We start from the raw sequence: 20,625 nt of genomic DNA on the forward strand, positions 1-20,625 counted from the left end.
CGCGGCCGGAAGTCCGGACCCCTCGCGCCGCGCGGCACGCTGGGAAATGCAGTCCGTCCGCCCGCCATGCCCATGGCGTGCAGGAGGGGCTCCCATCATGGAATCGCAAGATGTGCGTTGGGAGCGACCTTAAACCCATCCAGTCGAACCTTCCTATGGATCAGGCTGCTTCAAGCCCCGTCCGACCCCAAAAGGGCTGCCCAGCCCTGGCACAGCTGCCCAGTGTAGGCAGTGGTGGTGTCCCACACCTAGAGGGATTTAAAGCCATGTAGATGTGGCACTTGGGGACATGGTTAGTGGTGGCCTTGCAGCGCTGGGGGACTCGGTGACCTTGGAGGCCTTTTCCAGCCCTAACTATTCCATGGATCTATGATCTCCAACAGGATACAGCAGCCCTGTTGTGTGGCTGAGCCACCTGAGGAGGATGCTGTTTATTCCTCCGTAATGAGACCCTTCATGTACAGCTGCCGTGACAAGGAACCCCCTGTTTTCCATGCTAAGCTAGATGGCCACTGGGGCTGATCCAATTTAGCTGCTTTGATGCAGGATATCAGTTTTATGGAGGTGCCAGTGGAGCTGGAAGTGGAGAAAGCACAGCATGAGCATGTCCTGCAGCAGATGGCAGGGATCTGGACAGGATGGGCGAGCAGCACCTGCCTCTCCTGCCCACATGGAAACACAGGCTCAGCTCTGTCAGGGTGCCACACAGAGCCTGCTGGGCTCCCTGGCACCTACAGCTGGATTAACCCCAGCCCAAACCCAGCTGCTGGCAGATCAGCCTCGGATTAAAATGGGTTTGTCCCCAGAGGAAGGGGGACGTGGGTCTCTGAGCTTTTCCAAACAAATGATTTTGTGATTCTACAATTACTGCACAACATCCTTTGGATAGAGTGTCACCTGTCAGGGACAGGCAGCAGCAGGATCCCGTTCATTTCCAAGCACAGCAAGAAGCAGGGAGTCTCACTGTCAGAATCTGTTTTTATTCTGTTTGAACCTCGGCCTTTGCCCTGCAGTTCAAGTCCCGGTTGCTGTTAGAACAAACACTGTTATTTGTACACACGAGCCGGCGTATTTCAGGTTTGTGACAATTGTTTCACGAGCAGGGTTTACTCTGTTTCCAACAAGAGAAGCCACGACACGACGGACGCCTGCACGTCATTCCACTGGCACGTTTCACACATGCACGCCAGGGCGGGTGCCTGCCTGTGTCCGTGCGCGTGACGCGGGGCTGGGCTGTGACACGGGGGGCAGAGCAGAGCCCGCAGCCAGCCGGAGCTCTGCTGGCAGGGGAGCACGAAGCACGAGGATTTACAGCGTGGCCGAGGGAGGTGCGGCGACAGCCGGGCCGCGGGAGCTCCCCACGGTCCCTGCGCGGCCCGGCCCGGCTCTCCGTGCGCGCAGCGAGGGGCCGGCTGGGGCGCACGGCGCTGTTGGCAGTGCCAGGGCGGGTGGCACACGGGCATCAGCCCAGCCCCACGCCGGTGACACCCACGGGCTCCACCACGGACACAGGGTGGGCTCCATCTCGTGTGCCCCCTCGGCCGTGGGACGAGCTCCTTGCCGGACAACTGGGGACAGGCCAGGGCTGTCCTGCCCTCGCAGCATTGCTAAAGGCTTGTTTTCTCAGAGTCTTTAAGGCTTGGATCTCCCCCTTTGCTTTCGCTGAGAAAATGCAGAGAACGAAGCGCTTGTTCAAGCTACACTTTGTGACTGCTGTGCACTGCATGTACAATAGCATTGGAAGAGAATACTGACAATAGACAACAGCGTCATACAATCAATCGATCAATCAATCAATCACCTGGCACCATCCCTTTTGGCACTTTTCCTTCATTTGTCTCATCGGGCTGACTCCGAACACAGACCTTCCTGCACGGCTGTTCCCGGGCAGAGAGCTCCAGAGGGTGGGATAGCAGCTGTCTGGGAGCTGGTGCATCTTTGGCAGACACAGTCCTTCTGTCAGGGAGCCAACCCCAGCCCCTCTGGAGGAGACACTTTGGGAGGAGGACACTTCCATGCCCGTGCTGCCCCACAGCCAGCCAGGAATGCCTTCATCCCGGGGGGAAGGCAGCTGAGGGTTGCAGAGGACTTGCAGAGGAGCGTGAATAAATACTTGGTTTGATCTCGTGTGCTGCATCCACCGGTCAGCAGGAGGTAATCTTCCTTCTCAGCTGGCATGATTTCTGGCAAAGGTGACCTTTACAGGGGAGAGGCCGGGTGCTCCTGCTCCTTTGAGTGTAATTATTTACAATTTCTGTTGGTTTTTGCAAGCTTACACAGACTTGGAGAGCGTTAAATTAATAAAACATTCATCCTGGCTTTGCGTCGCCGCAACCCTTCCAGGACAGGACCGTGATTGCACATCCAAAGGTCTCCTTGAACGCAGGTCCCATGGCCTGTGCGTGATGCCTGGGCAGCTGGGATCTCTGTTCTGGGAGCACAGGGGGTCCCATGAAGCTTTTTTGGGCTGGGGACGAGCTCCAGCCCAGGCACTGCCTCCTACACTTCTGCCCAGCTTGGATTTGGGATCAGCAAATCAACGCACAAACCCCTAAACACTTATAAAATCTTTTCAAAAGAAGGTATTTAAGACACTGGCATAGTGCATTGGGCTGTGAAATCTGTTTTAAGAGGGGGAAGAAAAGATACATTCAGCGTGTAAATAGATTTTTTTGTGGTGTAAGCAGCCCAGGCCCAGCTGAACCCCCACGAACACCACGAGAAAAAAGGAAACTGTTTAGGGAAGTCTGTTTGGGGCTCCAGGGATGAGCCACAGAAAAGGGGCCTGCAAAAAGAACTCTACATCTGAATGCACCTGGGAAGTGCACATTGCAGCTCAAAATGTTGGGAAAACCAGCACGGATCCCGGGTTAAAGCTGCGGCTTTCCCTCTGAGCTCCCAGGGCAGACCCAGGCCATCGCTGCTTCTCTCTGTGCTGCTCCTCTGGGTCCAGCCAAGGCTCTAATTCCTCAATTTCCTTCTAACTGGCAGCTGGACAGAGGAGCAGGTTTGGATTGGGCCCAAAGCAGCACCTGCCAGGCTGTGGTGCAGGAGAGGAAGGCAGGGCAGGCCAGGTGCCACCAGCCCCAGGAACAGCCTGAACCATCCAGTGGTTTGTGTGGCAAGGAGATGCAGAGATAGAGATATATATTATGGAATCATTGCTATAAGATTTCTCAAAACAAAAGTGTCAATCTGTTGAAATATAGTATTTAAAATATATAAATTTTACCCAATAAAATATAAGATTTCTTTTTTCTTTTTTTTTTCTGTGTTTTTTTCCTTTTTTAAAATCCAGTTCAATTAGGGGAAAAAAAAGCCTGCCAGGGTCCTTGCAGTGAAAAAGAAAACCAGTTCCTGTTTTCTTTTTGACTGTTGAAGATGGAGGGAGGAAATGGGGCAATGCAGTTAGACCACATCTGTCTATTCATGAGCACTGGCTGCCCTCCCTTCGCAGGATCCAAGGGAAGTTTGTCCCTGCACCGTGCTCATCCCAAGAACAGCCCTGGCACACCTGGCACAGGGGGGCAGGACAGGTAAAGCCACAACCCCTGCCCCAGACAAAGGTCCCCGTGAATACTCTGCAAGGCAGCTGCCACGGGCTGAAATGGAAGGGAACTTTTTGAGCTATGTCAATAGGGAAATAATCCATGAAATTAATCCATGGAAGAGGGTTAGAAACACTCAGAGGGTGGCCTGCCACATGTGGGCAGAGAACACCTGCTCCACCAAGCCCAGGCTCTGAGCCAGCTCTGCTCCAGGCAGCTCCATGCCTGGAAGTTTGTAGTGCATCACTCACCTGAGCTTTCTTAGCGGTTTGAGCCTGAAGCCTGGAAGCTGAAGCAGGAGCAGGTTTTTCAGTAAAATCCTTATTTCAGGTCCTTCTTTCTACTGCATTTGGCTTTCTGCTTCAAGAAAGTGACAAATGACCCGTGCTGCGGACAGTGAGATACATTCATTTGGAAATAATACAGGGGGGCTCTGTTTAGGACTTCCTAGGAGAAATACAGAGCATGGATGAGAGGCTGACCCCACAACCAGATGCAGCCTGAGGGAGAAAAGGGGCAGGCAGAGAGGAGAGGACTCTCAGGCAATTTCTACGAGCAGAGCTCAGATTTCTCTTGGGATGGTCCTCATACCCCACATTCACAGCCCTGCTACCTGGAGATCCCAGGTGTGCCTGCCTGCCTGCCTGCCTGTGGAGGCCTTGCAGTGTATTCACAGGGATCACAGACAACTCCTTCAGACCAACGCACCTGAGGACCTTTTTTTCCTCATTCTCTCTCTTTTTGTTTTAAATCTGAAAGGACGCTGGCTTCTCTCTGAACTGGACCCAGAAATGTCTTACCACCGAAACGAAAAAACAACTGCGTGGGTGAAGTAGGGCAAAAAATAGCTTTCCTCTAAGACAATCTGACAAAGCTCACTGTCCTCCAGGAAGGCAGCATGGCCCAGCAGGGCTACTTGGCGCCCAGCGTGCTCTTGGAGCGCAGCAGGTACCGGTCCACGCGCACTCTGCGCCTCTCCACCGTCCTGTTCTCGCTGTCGAAAATGCGCTGCAGGTGCAGGGCCAGCCTCCTGTCCTCCTCCTCCTGCTGGAGCTTCTGCTCCACGCCGTCCCGGCCCTCGGCGGGCAGCGCCGCCTCCCCTGGGGCCGCGTGCCTCAGTCTCTTGACGGAGCCGTTGTGCTCCAGGTGCTTGGTTTTGCAGCGTCTCTTGCGGCCGCGGCGCAGCAGCGGCGCCTGCTCCCCGAGGAGCTTCTCCACGGAGCTGCACGTGCTGTTCTGCACGTTGATCAGCTCGCTGTTGTTCAGGTACTTCAGCTGCTTCTTCCCCTTGAGGGGCACCGCCAGCGCGCTGCTGTCGGGCAGGGACGCGCCGATGCCCACGAGCCTCCTGCTCAGCGCTTTGGGGCCCAGGCTGAGGCAGGATTTGTCCATGAATGTGTTCACCTTTAGGTCGGGGGCCTCAGCCACCTGTGTGTTTAGGGGGGTTACGTTCGATCTCACATCTGGTTCTGCAGCACCGTCATCGGCGGCTAAGGCCTGCGAACCCCCGTTGTTCTCACTCCTCCTTCCCAGCCTCACTTCATTGACAGAAGGGAGGAAATCCAGCTCGGGGCGAGGCTCTCCCGTCGTGTCAGGTGCAAGGTGATCCTCCTGCGCTTGTGGCTGCTCTTTAGTGCAACTGCTGGCGTTGGTGATGTCAGGAACCGCGACGTCTTCCCCGGGCTCCGAAGCCGAGGACGTGAGGGTTGCTTTGGAGAGAGTCTTTTTGATCTGACGCTCCTGAAATATCTGCTCCCATTTCTTCAGTATCCTAGGACTGGCCTCATAGGTGGTGGGCTTCTGCAGGCTGCGGTTCAGGTTCCTGGGGGTGGACTTGATGATGAGGGGGCTGAGCACTCTGCCGTCGGGCAGCCTCTTGGGGGGCGTGCACGGGGAGCACACGATGGGCTTGAAGTGGTTGAGCTCCTCGGAGATGCTGTCGTTGCTCTCGGGGCTGATGGAGCGCTCGGGGCGGTGCAGCGCGGACAGCGTGGAGGCGGCGCTGAGCAGCAGGCGCCGCTCGGCGCTCAGCTCGGGCGCCGACAGGCAGCGGTGGTTCTGCGCGCACGACAGCACCCCCAGCAGCGGCGCGGGGCCGGGCAGCACCTGCAGGGCGACAGGAGCAGCGCAGCTGGCCTTACTGACGGGCTCTGGGGCTGCCGGCAGGTAAAACCAGCGCTGGCACGGAAAAGAAACAACGGGAAGGTGATCTACTGATTGGTGAATGGGAAAAGATATTTGCTTTTACAAATAAACTTTGCGTTTGCTGACAAACAAAGCAAAGACCTCTTGCACCCGGCTCGGGTTTTTCTCTGTAAAGAGTTTTGTTATTTTGCCTTTTATTAAAACTTTTTGTTTCCAACACTACCACAGAAGCCATCCTGCTGATTTTATGCCATCTAAGGTAGCTGAGCTATCTTGGGTGTGGAATAGATCCCCAAGAGCTTATGACACCTGGCTCGAGGAGACCCCTATTTCAGTCCAGCAGAATCAGGGTGCCCAATTTATTTCAGTCCAAGAGCTGCTCTTGCCACAGGTAACAGCCACTCTGATGGCAAAATCACACAGCCACAGGAAGGTTTGGGTGAGGAGTGGCTTTGAAGGCCATCTCATTCCACCCTCCTCCACGGGCAGGGAATAGTTCTCCACTGGTTTCCACTACACTAGATTCCTAGAAGCCCTGTCCAGCCTGGCCTTGAAATGTGTTTTCTCTTTACCTGGATAAACCTGCCCACTCGGTGTCAGGCTGATGGCTGCACTAGATGACCTTAAGGGTCTCTTCCAACCTGGATGATTCTGTGAAGACAAGGAGAAGCCAGGAAGCACTACACCACCCTGGCTGAAGGAACCACGCTCCTCAAGGGAAATGATCTCCAAATTATTTTTTGCTCCCTTCCAAGCTGTGGGAGAGAAAGAGTAAGGACTTGGCCCAGATATAAGAGGCACCTGGATGTGGCCCTTGGGGATGTGGGTTAGGGGAGATTGTGGTGGTGCTGTGTTGACTTGATGGCCCTGAAGGTCTCTTTGAACCTGAATGATTCTCTGATTAAGAGCAATGTCTCTTGTCATCTCTAACACAGTCCCTGAATGCTGCTACACTTGGGCATAATCCTGGCTCAAATAAATCAGAGAGGTAACAACACACACAACTGAAAATTGTCTTCTTCTTAGCACTGAGATGAAATATTTTTATCCAGTGGCTAGTGTGTACAATTAACAGCTTTTCCATGCTTAGTCTGAAAGAAGTTTTTTTCTACTCACTTATTCTGAGGTCAAAATAAGTGTTTGGAATACCCTGTACTGGAAATCTAAGTGGTTGTGTCCATAAGGCATCCTCTTAAAAAAGAAGTCAGTCCTTGGAGGGAAGGTAAGCCATGGCTGTTCACTCTGGGCTCAGTCCAGCTCCCAGCAGCTCAGGTGGCAGACTGCACAGGTTTCTGTTCCTCATGGGATCTCTGGACCTGAACCCTCTCCTTCTCCATCAGGGATGAAACTGATCCCAGGAAGGAGGGGGAACATCCTAACATGAGCAGCTGGGTGGCTGCCCCATCCTTAGACATGTCCAAGGCCAGGCTGGATGGGGCTTGGAGCAGCCTGGGATAGTGGAAGGTGTCCCTGCCCAGGGCAGGGGGTTGGATGAGCTTTAAGCTCCCTCCCAACCCAAACCATCCTGTGATCCTATGAGGACCAGACCTTTTTATCTACTATAGTATGGAAGTGCCAATGTACCCTGATGTCAGGAAAGCAATGAGTTTTGCTCTGTTCAAACAGCTTTGGAGAGAAAGGGAAAGGAAGAGAGGATTATTTTCCTAACTTTCTAAAAGATTTTTCTTTACCTGGCTGGGGAGTCAGCCTTGAAAAGAAAATGAATCACAAAACAAAAGGCTGATGAGAACCCTTTCAAATTCCAATTAGCCTCCAACGCTACACAAGAACCCTGACACCTGTCTGCTTTCTGTTTAGTAACTCCTAACCCAGCAGGTTTTATTGGGAGCCACAAGGAGGTGATTGGCCCCAGGGCGATAACAGGGCCACAAAGCCCATATTTGATATCTCCAGATTACTGGAGCTGTGTAACCTCAGATAAGAACGTTTACACACAGGAACCTGTTTCCACACGCTGCCCGTACCTTTGCTTTGGTGGCTGGGGCTGATCTCTGCCTGCTCTTGGACCTCTCCTGAATGGTGTCGTTGCAGCTCCGGCTCCTCTCCACCTTGGAGGTTAAATTCCTGAAAAGCAGAAGGGTGAGAACAGGAACCTTGGGAACAACCAGCTCACCAGCCCTGGCAGCTGCTCCCCGTGGGAGCGGCATCAGCCTTGGCAGCACCTGGCTGGCAGAGGCACCTCCCCTGCCCTCGGGGAAAGGGATCCAGGAGCCCTGGATTTGCAGCAGTCCTGCTCTGCATGAAAGCCAGCAGGGTTTCATGGACACCCCTGCCCAGGGCCCATGACGAACTGAGGCCAGTGCTCAGGAGGAAGCTGGGGAAGCCCCTCTGCTTCCCACCTGGAAACACACCTGCTTATTCAGCTGCTTCCACTGTGTCAGGCAACAGCCTCCCAGGGAGTTTGGGGCTATCCCTTCATACCCCTGCTGCAGAAGGGAACCAGCACTCCTGAGTTCCCCCTGCAGAATTCTGATTTCTGACTAATGGTTTAAATCTACAGGCAATGATTTTTCTCCTTCATTAACTTGTCTCCTTCCTCAACTTCAAGGTAGGAAGGAATCACACAGACACCACATTCTACCAATGAGTCTGCTCTAAAATTCCAGGGAAAAAAATCACTTATTTTAGACTGGAACCACCATTTGAATCAGAGCATGTCAGGTGTGTTTAAAACAAGTCAGAAGAACATTTTTAAAGGATATTAAACAAAGTCTCAGGCTCTTACCCTGAAAGGAAAGCAAAGGAGTAAGTGCTGGTCTTGGAAACAAAAGCTGAGCGGTGTGTTTGCTTGCCCTGGAATGGCTCCTCGTTCTCCGAGTCCGAGAGACGCTCCGGAAACTGAAGTCAATCAAGGAACAGTTAGCTGACATGCACAACAGAGAGAATAACTTGGAAAATAAAGCTCTGTCTTGCAAAAGTGTTCAAGATCCCCACATCCCCCATTTCTGGTTATACTGACAGGACATAAGGCATAAAAAATACAAAAACAAGCTCCTATACACAGCTGTTAGTCATCCAATAAAGGTAATGTATTGATCAAGAAAATGTGGGACAATTCTACAACAGAGGTTACTGTAGGGTGTTGGTCACTCAGCCTCCATGGGTCAGCCTATCAAGTGGAAATTTTAAGAGCATTTCCTGCAGAGCCTCCCAAATGAAATGGGAAATAGGCAGACATCAGCATGTTAAACTTCAGTTGTACAACTTCAGTGCAGAAGATTCACGGAGAAATACTCATGGAAATGCATGCAAGCCTGAAGACCAAGGGTACACCCCAAGCTGTGGGGATCTGCTGTGTCAGGAGGAGTCACAGCAGAGGGCAAAAAGGGGGACAGAAACCTCTAGAGGAACATCTGCAGTCATAACAGACCTTAGAAGATAGTTCTCATTAACAAGGATCTTTATAATCTGCCAGCTCATAGCCTTCATAAACTATAGAAACTCAATCAAGGAATCCTGGAAAGCCAAAGAATGAAAATTTTGACATGTGGGCAGGAAGGAGAAGCATGAGCTCACTTACACAGTCCTGGTTCCCTTTCAGCACTACAGATTCATCTTTTTTCTGCTGCTCTTCCATTTTTCTTTTCCCTATGTCCATGTCATCTAGGATGAACTTGTGAATCAGATCCTCAGACGTCTTTTCTTCTTGTAGCTTTTCTTCTCTCAGCTGGAAATAAGGACAAAAGAGGTAGAGTAGTTATCATCTGAAGTCCTACACTTACAGACTGGAAAGACCGAGAGTCTGGTCCCATCATTTAATTTTGTGCCTTCATTTCTCCACTCCAGGCTAGAGCCACTGCCTTTCTCTCACAATAATGAGAAGACTGGTTTGCTTCTATGCCACATTTGTGTTTTATACACAAGAATCATGGATTTTATCTTCTTTGCAAAACAACAAAGGCACCGTGAGGCCCAGGGCTGGACAAAGCCTTCTCTGCTCCTGTATTTTCTAAAATAGAGAGACAAAAGCTTTTCTCTACTTGTAGGTGATCACACTACAGATAAAAATGTGCAACACCAGTTTCAAGCAAGCTGTGATATTCCAGTTTTAGCCTCCCAATGGCCTGACACGCAGCACACACAGTTTGGCAGACACACAAGCAGCAGCATCTAAAATAAAAGGTGAATGCAGCGATCCCCACGTTGAAAGCTCCATGAGAGATGAAATCCCATTGTTTCTCCGATGTGTTGGGATGGAGGGGATCCAGAGAGGCCACCCTTCCCCTGACCCCAGGCTCAGAGCTTGAGTTCAGCTTCAAGCAGGGAATGCCAGGATCTGGGACTCAAGGTACAGGGTCTCTGCTGGGCTGCCTGTCCTGCTGCACTGTTCTCCTCCTCACCCAAGGAATCAAACTCCCCTTTTCTGCTAGGCTATTTTCTTTATTTGCAGACTTGCTGTCAGAACCAACAAGACGCCTTTTCTCCTCCTGAGGAACAGGCTTGGCACCATCTGACTGTCCCTGCCCATGGAGGCTCTCCCTCCATCTCCCAGCCATTTTCCCAGCCTGTGCCTTGTCTCTTCCTCAGCCTAGACACAGTCCAGGAATTGTCTACATCCATCTGTACACAAAACAGATCCTCTCTCCCTCCTTCCTCCCTCCACCCTGAAGTTATCCACACCTCTGACCGACACCTCTTTGTCCTGCTCATGAACCACAGCCCCAGGAACTCATATCCCTGGGCTTTTCCTCATATTTGGCCATAGGCATCTCAGGTGCTTAGGAAGCTCCCTAACTCAAAAAGACAGCAACAACTTTTTCCAAAAATATTTGGTGTTTTTCTTCCCTGCTGGAGGAAGGGAAAACCTCAGAAGTATGGACATAAGGATGAAAAAGAAAACAGAGTCCACGAGGCATTACAGGAAAACCACATTGTGATTTTCAAACTGGCAAAGACCCAAATCCTACTGAATCCAAGCTCCCAGAGATGAGGAAGAGAGAAACAAGGAGGAAAACAAGGAGGAAAAAAGGCAGAAACCAGGAAAAACTCCTGTTTGGCTGACTGTGGGTGTTCAGCAAATATTTTCAAAGACCGGTTTGACTCCTTGCTCAGAGTTGTTTTAAGATGTATCTTTAAATTCCTCATCTATTAATAATCTCAAGCAATAACTACAACACAGTCTGACTAACATAGATTGTGACCACATGATGCAGACATGATGAATAGCCTGCTCTAAGTCAACAGTACTTCTGCCTTTTTGGAAGCATCTGAAAAACAAATTCACACCAAGGTTTATCATAAAGATTTATACTTTTTTTGGGCTGGCTGAAATACCACCCAGCACTCGTGTGTCTCCTGTATTTCTCATGTGGAAGAAAGTTATATGGAAATATTCACTTTTCTGGCTAAATTCTAAAATCGAAAGACATGAGAATAGGTAACAACACACAGGAATATTTAAGGATTTTGGGGAAGGTGTGAGGCGACAACCCAAGCTTTGCTGATAGTGAAGTCAAAAAGGCAACAACAGGATCCTCATCCTAATTTATAGAATAAAGAAAAGAATTTAGGTCCAGAGTTAAGGCTGCAAGCAAAATCAAACTCTTATGATAAAATCTGTACTAATTTCAGAAATAATAATTTGAAGTAGCCTTAATGTAAATTGTCTCCCAGAGAATTTCCTTCCAGATATGGCAATGCTGTGCTGGGACAGGAGGACAAGAAACTGAAACAAAATAGTGTGAAACACGTGGGAGACATGTGTCTCCCTCCTCCTGGGAGAAGGACATCATATTATCTGAGCAGCATCTCTGAAATACGGGATGCAGCACCAGCAGCTGCTGTGAACAGCACAGTTATCAGAAAACGCATTTTAGTCATTTTGATACTGCAGCTGCAGGGGGAAAATGCTGTACAAGCAATGGATAATTGTTCACTCAGAACCACCACTCCTGACAGTAATATTAATTCCAAAAGTTGGGCAAACTCACGTTTGGTCTCTTCTCTCCCCGCAGGACCTGCCCAGGTCTGTGGCTCCCGGAGCCGCTCCTCTGCCCTGGCTCTGGAGGCTGCATGTCAGCACATGCCTCAGGTGGGAGTTTCCCTCCCACTCTGTGTGTGCTCACAAGCAACAGACTTGCTTGTGACAGAGGGAAAGACAGCTGGACAGGATGAGTGAGGGTTTGAGTGCACAGAAATGACAGCCTCCTCTGGGAAAACAAAAAATGCAAGAGCAACAAGGGCACAAAAGAGGAAAACCCAATCCTGCTGTCCTGCACAGACAGCAAAGGTCTATCTCATTCTGAAAGGCAGCTGAGAAAATTAAGCTATGAGATAATCCATGTTAAATAAAATCTCTTCAGTACATAATTATGGTACCACTTTGTTTTCAACTGCAAAAAGGGTGGAAGCAGGTCAAGAGTTCAGATATGTAAAACAACTCACATCTGGGAGATGTAAAATGGTTTGGAAATGCTCCTGTCCCCTCCTCAGGAGGAAAGCCAGGTTATCCCCATTCCACAGGCAGGGAAGCTGGGATGAAACCCTGCGTCTTGAGACAGGGAAGGAAACCAAATCCTATCCAAGCTTAGATTCCCAAACCTGAGCACTCCCTATTCAAAAGTTCAGAGATGCCAAGAAACTCTTGATAAGTAGCAACAGTGACAATTTTCAGAACAGCTTCCCTACAACTTCCTGACAGGAGGGTAGAGCCAGGTGAGAGCCAGTCTCTCACCCCAGGTAACAAGTGAGGGCTTTTCCCTTGTTTAAATGATTCTGTGATTCTATTCTGATTCTGTGAACAAGGAAACAGTGTGACTGCATCATCAGTTATCATTTTACCAGCCAAACCTCACTGCCATTTCCTCTGAGATGACGACTCTCAGACTCTCCTCCCACAGGGCTCTTTCAGCTGAGCTTCACAAAAATCACATTTAAGCTGGCAGGGGGAAGAAACCCATCTCCCATCTGCCAGGGGGCAAGAAGAGGAAGGCAGCAGGCTGAAGGAGAACAAGACAAAAACATGCCCAAATGCTGGAAACATGGTCAAGTATTTCCTGACTGGAAGGGAAGGGAGAAGGGCTGGCACTGGACTGCACATGGTATCTTTTTGCAGACGAGGCTGTTTTAAAAGACATTTCACTATTGGCTAAAAAAAAATAGAAAGCTCTAGTTTGGAATAGTTTGCTTTTGAGGAGAAGGAGGTTTGAGGAGAAGGAGGTGCCTTATGCTGCAAAAGCCTTTATGGAATTACATCCACAACCAAACACTCACTCCAAAGAAGGTACACTTCCATGTTCTAGAAGGCAGACTAAGACAGCAAAATTTGGCTTCTACATGCTCAATTACAGCCATTTCCTGAACCGGCTGAACAGTGTAAAGAGAATAAATGAGCTTTGTTAGAGAACAGGAAGAAAGAGCCCTTCAGGTTTCCCTACAGGTAGGATGGCATTCCTGCAGGAAATCCAAGTTGTTCTGGAAGAAAAACCACAATTACCCAAAAATACTGACCTTCCTTAGCTGGCTTTCATATTCTTCTCGGAGCTCTCCTGTTTTGCTTAATTTAATGGGTGCTCTGAATATAAAGTCTGGAAAGAAAAGGGGAAAAAAAAAGAATTATTTTTTAGTGCAGGATAACTGGTGCTGGCCATTATTTCCCAAAGAGGGTGAGATCCCCAGAGGCTGCACAAGAGCTTCTGCAGCACTTTTTCCAACCCCAGATGTTTATACTCTGCCACTGCTATCACAGCTTTGTTTAACACGCAGAAACATCGGGAGGAGATGGCCCAGCAATCCCACTTTGCGCTTCCCGAGTTTCCTGTGAGATTCTCAAGAGTCCTTGACAAGCAGTTAAGCAATCAGGGAGCACTGGGAGGATGTAAACACAGGGCTGTGGAACAGCCCGGGGATGTCTCAGGGAATCTGAGTCCTGGGAATAAACCCAAGCTTTGGGCACAGGGAATCTGGGTGCCAGGAGCAAAGCCAGGCTTTGGGCACAGGGAATCTGGGTGCCAGGAGCAAAGCCAGGCTTTGGGCACAGGGAATCTGGGTGCCAGGAGCAAAGCCAGCTTCAGGTGCCTGCTGCAGGCCCAGAATGCCCAGAATTCCTTCTCCTCATGCCCCTGCAGCTCCTGCACTGCTGTCCCAGAGGAAGCACAGCCTTTCTCCTGCTTGCAGGCACTCCCAGAGCAGGGGTTTGAGGCAGGATGCTCTGTCTGGCACAGGTTCCTGTCCTGCTCCCACTTCCTCCCTTTCCCCTCGGGAGGCCAGAAGCCAAAAGCACACTGGCACAGGGTCACAGCTCAGCTTCCATCCCTGGAGTCTCTCATTCCCAAATGAGTCCCTTGCTTGTCTCAGCCTCAAAGCTCCCTCCCACTTCTGTGCAGTGCAAGTCTGGGCAAGCTGCACTTCAGCTGGAGCAGCCTGGAGGCAAAGGGAACGAGCAGAACAAAACAACAACCCCTGGACAACGATCCTGGCTCAATCCATGTCGGTGTTCCAGGCAGGGTGCAGCACAGCTCATCATCCCAGTGTGCTGCTGTCAGCATGGAGCAGGTTTGGGCAAGGAGGAAACATCAGGGGTGCTTCCTTTCCCCACCCTGATAAAATTAAAGGATATAAACCAGCAGCTCCACCACAGGTTTTCAGAGAATCCCAAGATTATTTAGGCTGGGAAAGACATCTGAGGCCATTGAGTCCAATCTGTGACCAATCCCACCTTGTCACTGAGCCTGGAGCACTGAGTGCCCCATCCAAAGTTGTTCCCTGGACACCTCCAGGAATGGGGACTGCAGCACCTCCCCAGGCAATGCCTGACCCCCCTTTCAGCGAGGAAATTCCACCTGCTTCCCAAAGTGAACGTCCCTTGAGCTGTTTGCTCTTGTCCTGTCCCTGTTCCCTGGGAGCAGAGCCCAGAGGCCCCTCCCCAGCTGTGCCCTCCTGTCAGGGACCTGTGCAGAGCCACAGGGTCCCCCCTGGGCCTCCTTCTCTGCAGCTGAGCCCCCTCACAGAGCTTCCCTTTGGCTCTATCTGCCTCCAAATGCCAGGTACAAATGGCAGGGGAGTGAACCAATAATCTCAGGTAAGCAAACAGACCATAAAGCCTTTTTTCTCATAAAACAGCTGCTATTTCCTTGTACTCACACGCCTGCACGAGCCAGGCTGGTTCCTAAAGCACAACACCCCAAGTGTCCCTACACATGTGCTAAAAATCCCCAGTGATCCTGGTGCTGGGGAGGCCAGGCTGCATTCCCTGCTCCTGCAAGCAGGCACGCTGGAAACCTTCCACCGGCTTCCCAAAATGTTTTTTCAATTGTGGCCTTGAGCGGTTCCAGCTCTTTGTGAGCTTTATCAGGCTGAGATTGCCACGGAGACAGTCCCAGGAGCAGCAGCAATCTGTAACTCGCCTGCAGCACGCTGCAATTACTCCTCAGTGTTAAAGGCTTGTCTCCAGAGCTAAAAAAGCGGAGTGTTCCCCTCCAGGGCACAGGCTAACCCCAGGGATACACAGCAGGAAAGATGAGCCACGTCCATGCTCTCACTTCTCACTTGGGGTCAGCAAGCTGAGGAAATGTTAAATAATGGAATAACATTTATGTCTAAGTTGTGGTGGTTGAGCTAAAGGGGTCCAACACCAGGTGGAGGCAACTTTATCAATCTTTATGCACGAACTTGTATATTTTACAGATGGGTCAAAGAGAGATGAGCCCCAAAACTTCCAACTCTGTATAGAAGAGATGAAAACAAAAATGTATGCAAAGATGTACATCTGCATTCCACAGAACTCCAGAATGGGTCAGGCTGGCAGGGACTACTGTGGGTCACCTGGTGCCACCTCCCTGCTATGACAACAGCAAAGCAGGCAAAACCACGGAAGAAAAGGCTTTTTGCTTGATTTTGCAGCAAATCTCCTGCTTGCCCTTCCTCTCGAGTGATCTGTGGGTCAGCAGAAGTGGCTCCTGAATGAAGCTGACTCTGCTGGGATGCTCCTTCCCAGCCTGGGGACAGCACTGAAACAGTCCTGGTGGCAGATCAAACCTGGCATCCTGCTTTTTCCTGCTGGCAGGCAAGAGCTGCATCCTATTGTGCTCAGTCTTGGAAAAAACAACTGATTTCTGCACAATTTGAGAGGACAAAAGATCTAATTATTTAACACTGGTTTTCTTTATAAGAGGCATCTGACTTGGAGCCTCCATCCCCTCGAGTGAGTCCATCTTTCCACACCAGCTCTGAAGTGTGTCTTGCACACACACCATCCCCGTGGAGCCACACTCCTGACCAGCACGCTTTGTATTTACTGGCAAAAGATCCAGAAACCTCCATCTGGCGAATTCACCAACACGGGCTGGCTGAGAGTAAATCTGAACTCAATTCAGGATCCTCTGGGTCCCTGCCTGTCCTTGAGAGGCTCCTGGGCTCTGCCAAACCCATGCCATGGGGCAAGTGCCAGCTCTGCCCCCAGCAGCAGCAGCAGCAGCAGCCAGTCCCCCTCGCCCCCAGCTCCATGGAAACTTTCTGCAGGCTCTGCAGCTTCCATTGCCCTCCAGGTTTTCACCACTTTTCCTTCTAGCTCCTGCAGCTGAGGATGAAATCTTTAATGTTTTCAAAACACAAACCAAGAAGGTGGGGATTTTCTGACCCTGGCACAGGTGTAAGCACTACTCGACTGGAAAATTATTTTCCAAGAGTTAATGATCCACTGCCATGCCTCTCACAGTGACCACTGGGGCTAGCTCTGGGTCTGGCCTTAATCACTCTCTTCACTAGATTAAAAATAATTCAGGTCTTGTGGAGTGCTGGAGAGAGGACAACGAGGAAAGAGATGGAGGTGCAAGCCCTCTGACAGCCCCACAGCACAGTTACTGCCCCACAGAGGCACCCTCTCTATCTTCCTAGGAAACCTTAAACTTAACTCACCCCACCAGCAATACAACACTGTGACAAGGAGGAAAACAGGGATGGGGTCAGTTTTAACCAGTTTGAGCAAATCACTGCTTTTCCCGAGACAGGGAAAGGCTTCTTTGGGATTGCCACTTCCAAACTTGTAGCACTGTGGTCTTGAGACAAGAAAACAACAGTGGCAGGCTGCAGAACAACAGCAACAACAGGAACTCAAGGAATCACCAGGAAATGCTCAAGACTCAGACTGGTTTGGCCCAGCGGGGAAAGGGGAAAACCGCTGCCAAAAAAGGACCGGGAGGAAGGAGGGGGAAGTCGTTTTACAAGCCTGGCAAAAACACAGCACCCCTTCTGCACGGGCTGGGCTGGGGACTGCTGTGCACTGCTGCTGGGCAGGGAGGAACAGGAGAGACCTGACTCTGAAACGGCAACGCATTCATTCTCCCACAAACCAGGCTGAGCCCCTCGCTGCAAACATATCCTGCTCCTCCTCGGCCCACTGGATCCTCCAAGCCTCCCATCTGCTGCCCCTCTCTGCCTTCCAAGAACCCCACCAGGCAACTGTTCCAACACCAGAAACCTCACTGAGCAGAGCACTGCAGCTCTAGCTCCAGTCTGGCCTTGCAACAGCTCTCCACGGAACCTGGAGATGCCCAGAGAGGACATGGGACCCGTGGGACACATGGGCCACCTGCCTCCTCCTGGGCAGCAGCTGGGCCAGGCTGGAGGCAGCAGGGCAGCCCCTGGGCAGTCAGGCGCCCAGGAGCTCTTGGCAAGCCCAGCCCGTGCCAAGGCACGACGCGGGCAGTGAGAGCGTGTCCCTGCTGGTTTCTGTCCACGCTGTGGCAAGGGCTTGCACTTTACCTGGTCACCTGGGGCGGAACCCCAGCCTCAGGCAGGGTCTGAGGGCTCCTGCAGCCCACTGCTATGGGAGAATCCCAAAGGGAATGAGGAAAACTGGGACATGAAACCGTGATTAATGAGCTGGTTTAAGCTGGAATCATCAAGGGTATGTCAAGCGGTCATACCGAGCAGTTTCAAAGATTTGGCACATTTTAAGTGATTTAATTAAATACCTGAGCTTAATCAGTGTTTGATAACAGAATCACATAATAACTGACGTTGCAAAGACCTCTGGAGACCCAGCCAGGCTGCCCAGGTCCATGTCCAATTGGGATTTGACCCTCCCTGAGGATGGAAACTCCACAAAACACCCTGAGCAACTCGTGCCAGTGCTTCCCACATTCACAGGAAAAGGTATTTTTCTCATGGCCAGTGAAACCTGATGTGTTTCAGTTTGTGTCCTTTGCCTTGTGTCCTGGCCCTGGGCACCACAGGGATGAGCTGGGCTCTGCTGCCTTCGCTGCCCCCTCTCAAGGGCTACAGACACTGATAAACAAGTATATAAATATATACATGACACATCCATTGATAAGGCCACGGTGACTGGGACAGGTTTGTGATGCTGGGGAGCCAATGTCACCCATCCCTTCAGGCAGGGCAAGGAGGAGGAACGACAGGGTCAGCCCCTCCTTGGTTCCTGGGAAGCAGCTATCCCTGGAAACCCCTCCTGAACAAGGACAAGTTGTTTGGGAGGTGGGCTGCTGGATTTAAGGCAGGGAAAGCAGGCTTAACCAGCGTCTCCATGGTGAGATGGCTGGCTCAGTGGGGAGCACAGAGAGCAGATGTAGGGACTGTACAGATCACCTCATTCCACCCCTTGCCATGAGCTTTCCACTGCCCCAGGCTGCTCCAAACCCCATCCAGCCGGGCCTTGGACACTGACAGGGATCCAGGGGCAGCCACAGCTGCTCTGGGCACCTTCACAGGGAAGAACTTCATCCCCCAAGCCATCCCCTTTGTCCCACGCACATCTCCCACAGCTCAGGACAAGCAGAGACTTTAATTCTACTTTAAGAGGCCCAGCTCAGACAGTGCCCAGGCATTCCTGCAGCAAGGCTGGACACTCTCACCCAAGGAGTCCATTTAGCACGGCTGACACCACTGCCCTGGAGCAGACACTGACTGTGGAGGAACCGCTCCCAGCGCCCAGCTCAGCTCCCCCTGGACACCCCATCTGCTCATGGATTCAGCAAATCCTTCCTAAATCTCTTCCAGGTTAGTGGGCTTGGTTCAAACCACCAATTTGAGCTGTTTAAGCTCATCCTGCCAACTCTTCCCACAGCCAATTAGAGGGTGCTGACACAAGCAGGGAGCGGGAGACCAGAAACACGCTCGGAAAGGAACGGGCTGGGCTACAAGGATGTTTATCTGCAGCTTTAATCCTTGTGTGCTCTGCAGGGCTGCCCTCAGCACTGCTGAACCGGGCACTGCTGCAACACCTCTCCAACCAACAGATCCCAGGGCACCCCGAGTTCTGACAGCAGCAGCGTCTCCAGCAATGCCACTGCCTCAGACGAGGATTTATTTTGAAGGGAACACACAGAGCAGTTTTCTAGGAGCTGAGAATGCATCTGGCTTTGGAGGCAGGGAGCAAACGTGCAGCTAAAAGCCATTAACACAGGGGTGATGGACTTTTCCTAAATCACCAAGCAACTGGTGCAAAACCCTTCCTGTCCTGACGCAGCACAAACCTGCTCAACTCCCGGCAGCACTGCTGGAACCGTTCACTTTTGGTACAAGATCATCACACAACCACCCGAGCAAGTGGGGGAACATCCCCGCAGCCGGCACCCCCGCCACGGGATGATGCTCTCCATCCCCCCTGGGCTCCTCCCGATGCCCGGGCACGGCGGCCCAGCCCCGGCGCCCCCTCCCCGCCCGGCCCCGCACGGCTCGGGCTGAGCCCACGCCAACTCAACGCACCCCGCGCCGGCCCCGCCCCCGGCGCAGGCCCCGCCCCCAGCCCCGCGGATTCCCGGCACGTCCCGCGGAGGCCCCGCCCCCCGGGCTGAGCTCATCGCACCGCCCGCCCGCCGCGGCCCCGCCCCCCGGGCTGAGCCCCCGCGAACTCACCGCGGCTCCGCGGCAGCCACGCCCCCAGGCCACGCCCCCGCCCCCGCGCCCCCCCCGCCCCTCCCGGTGCAGGATGGGGGGGGCGCAGGTGCCGCCGCCGCCGCCGCCGCCGCCTCAGCCGCACCTTGCTCCGGCGGCCGCTGCTCCCCGCCCGCTGCTCCGGCCGCCGTGGTGGCTGCGGGCTCGGCCTGCTGCCGCCGGGCCCGTGTGGAGAGGCGGCTGCGGCACAGCGGGCAGCAGAGGCCCGGGCCCTGCAGGCAGCGCTGGAAACAGGCGAGGCAGAGCGAGTGGCGGCAGGGCGGCGTCACCGCCTCCACCAGCGCCTGCCGGCACACCGGGCACTCGGCCACCGCCAGCACCACCGCCTCCTGCTCCTCCTGGGCCGCGGGCCGGCCCCGCCGCCGCCGCCCCCGCACCGCGGCCCGGCCGCCGGCACCCGCCGCCGCCGTCGCCGCCGCCATCTTCCCACACTTTGAAGGGCCGCGGCGGCCACGCCCACCCCGCATAATTCATGAGGGGGCGCCCCCCGCGGCGCATAGTAATGAGCGCGCGCCGGCCACGCCCGCTCATGAATATTCATCGCGCGGCGGGCGGCAGCGCCCCCTGCGCGGTCCCGGTGCCGGTCGGGACGGGGCGGGCTGGGCACCCGGCTGTTGGAATAAATCATGGAAAACCAGATGGGTTGGCATGGAAGGACCCCAAAGCCCACCCAGTGCTACTCCCTGCCATGGCAGGGACACTTCCCACTGTCCCAGGCTGCTCCAAGCCCTGTCCAGCCTGGCCTTGGGCACTGCCAGGGATCCAGGGGCAGCCACAGCTGCTCTGGACACCTGTGCCAGGGTTCTTCCATCCTCACAGGGAACAATTCCTCATTCCCAATCTCCCATCCATCCCTGCCCTCTGACAGTGGGAGCCATTCCCTGTGTCCTGTCCGTCCATCCCTTGTCCCCAGTCCCTCTCCAGCTCTCCTGGAGCCCCTGCAAGCCGTGCAAGGGCTCTGAGGTGTCCCCAGGTGAACACCCCAGCTCTGCCAGCTGTGACTGTAGCGGGTGGCTGGTCTCTCTGTCCCTATCCTGGCCCATGAGCCCTTTGTTCAGCC

General features: G+C 52.8%; 1 protein-coding gene across 1 annotated transcript; it reads right to left on the reverse strand.

Annotated features, from left to right (window-relative positions):
* Positions 1–1,556: 1,556 nt before the first annotated feature.
* RNF169 (ring finger protein 169) lies at positions 1,557–19,987 on the reverse strand. The gene is made up of 6 exons (XM_054270221.1): positions 19,651–19,987; positions 13,164–13,240; positions 9,235–9,381; positions 8,440–8,552; positions 7,679–7,778; positions 1,557–5,654 (listed from the first exon to the last, which is right to left on the reverse strand). The coding sequence occupies exons 1-6, from the start codon at positions 19,985–19,987 to the stop codon at positions 4,461–4,463; spliced, it is 1,968 nt and encodes a 655-aa protein (XP_054126196.1). The 3' UTR covers positions 1,557–4,460.
* Between the last annotated feature and the right edge of the window lie 638 nt (positions 19,988–20,625).

The sequence above is a fragment of the Melozone crissalis genome, unplaced genomic scaffold, assembly GCF_028551555.1.
Source record: "Melozone crissalis strain CALT ecotype California unplaced genomic scaffold, PUWL_Pcris_2 ptg000009l_1, whole genome shotgun sequence".
Classification (NCBI taxonomy): domain Eukaryota; kingdom Metazoa; phylum Chordata; class Aves; order Passeriformes; family Passerellidae; genus Melozone; species Melozone crissalis.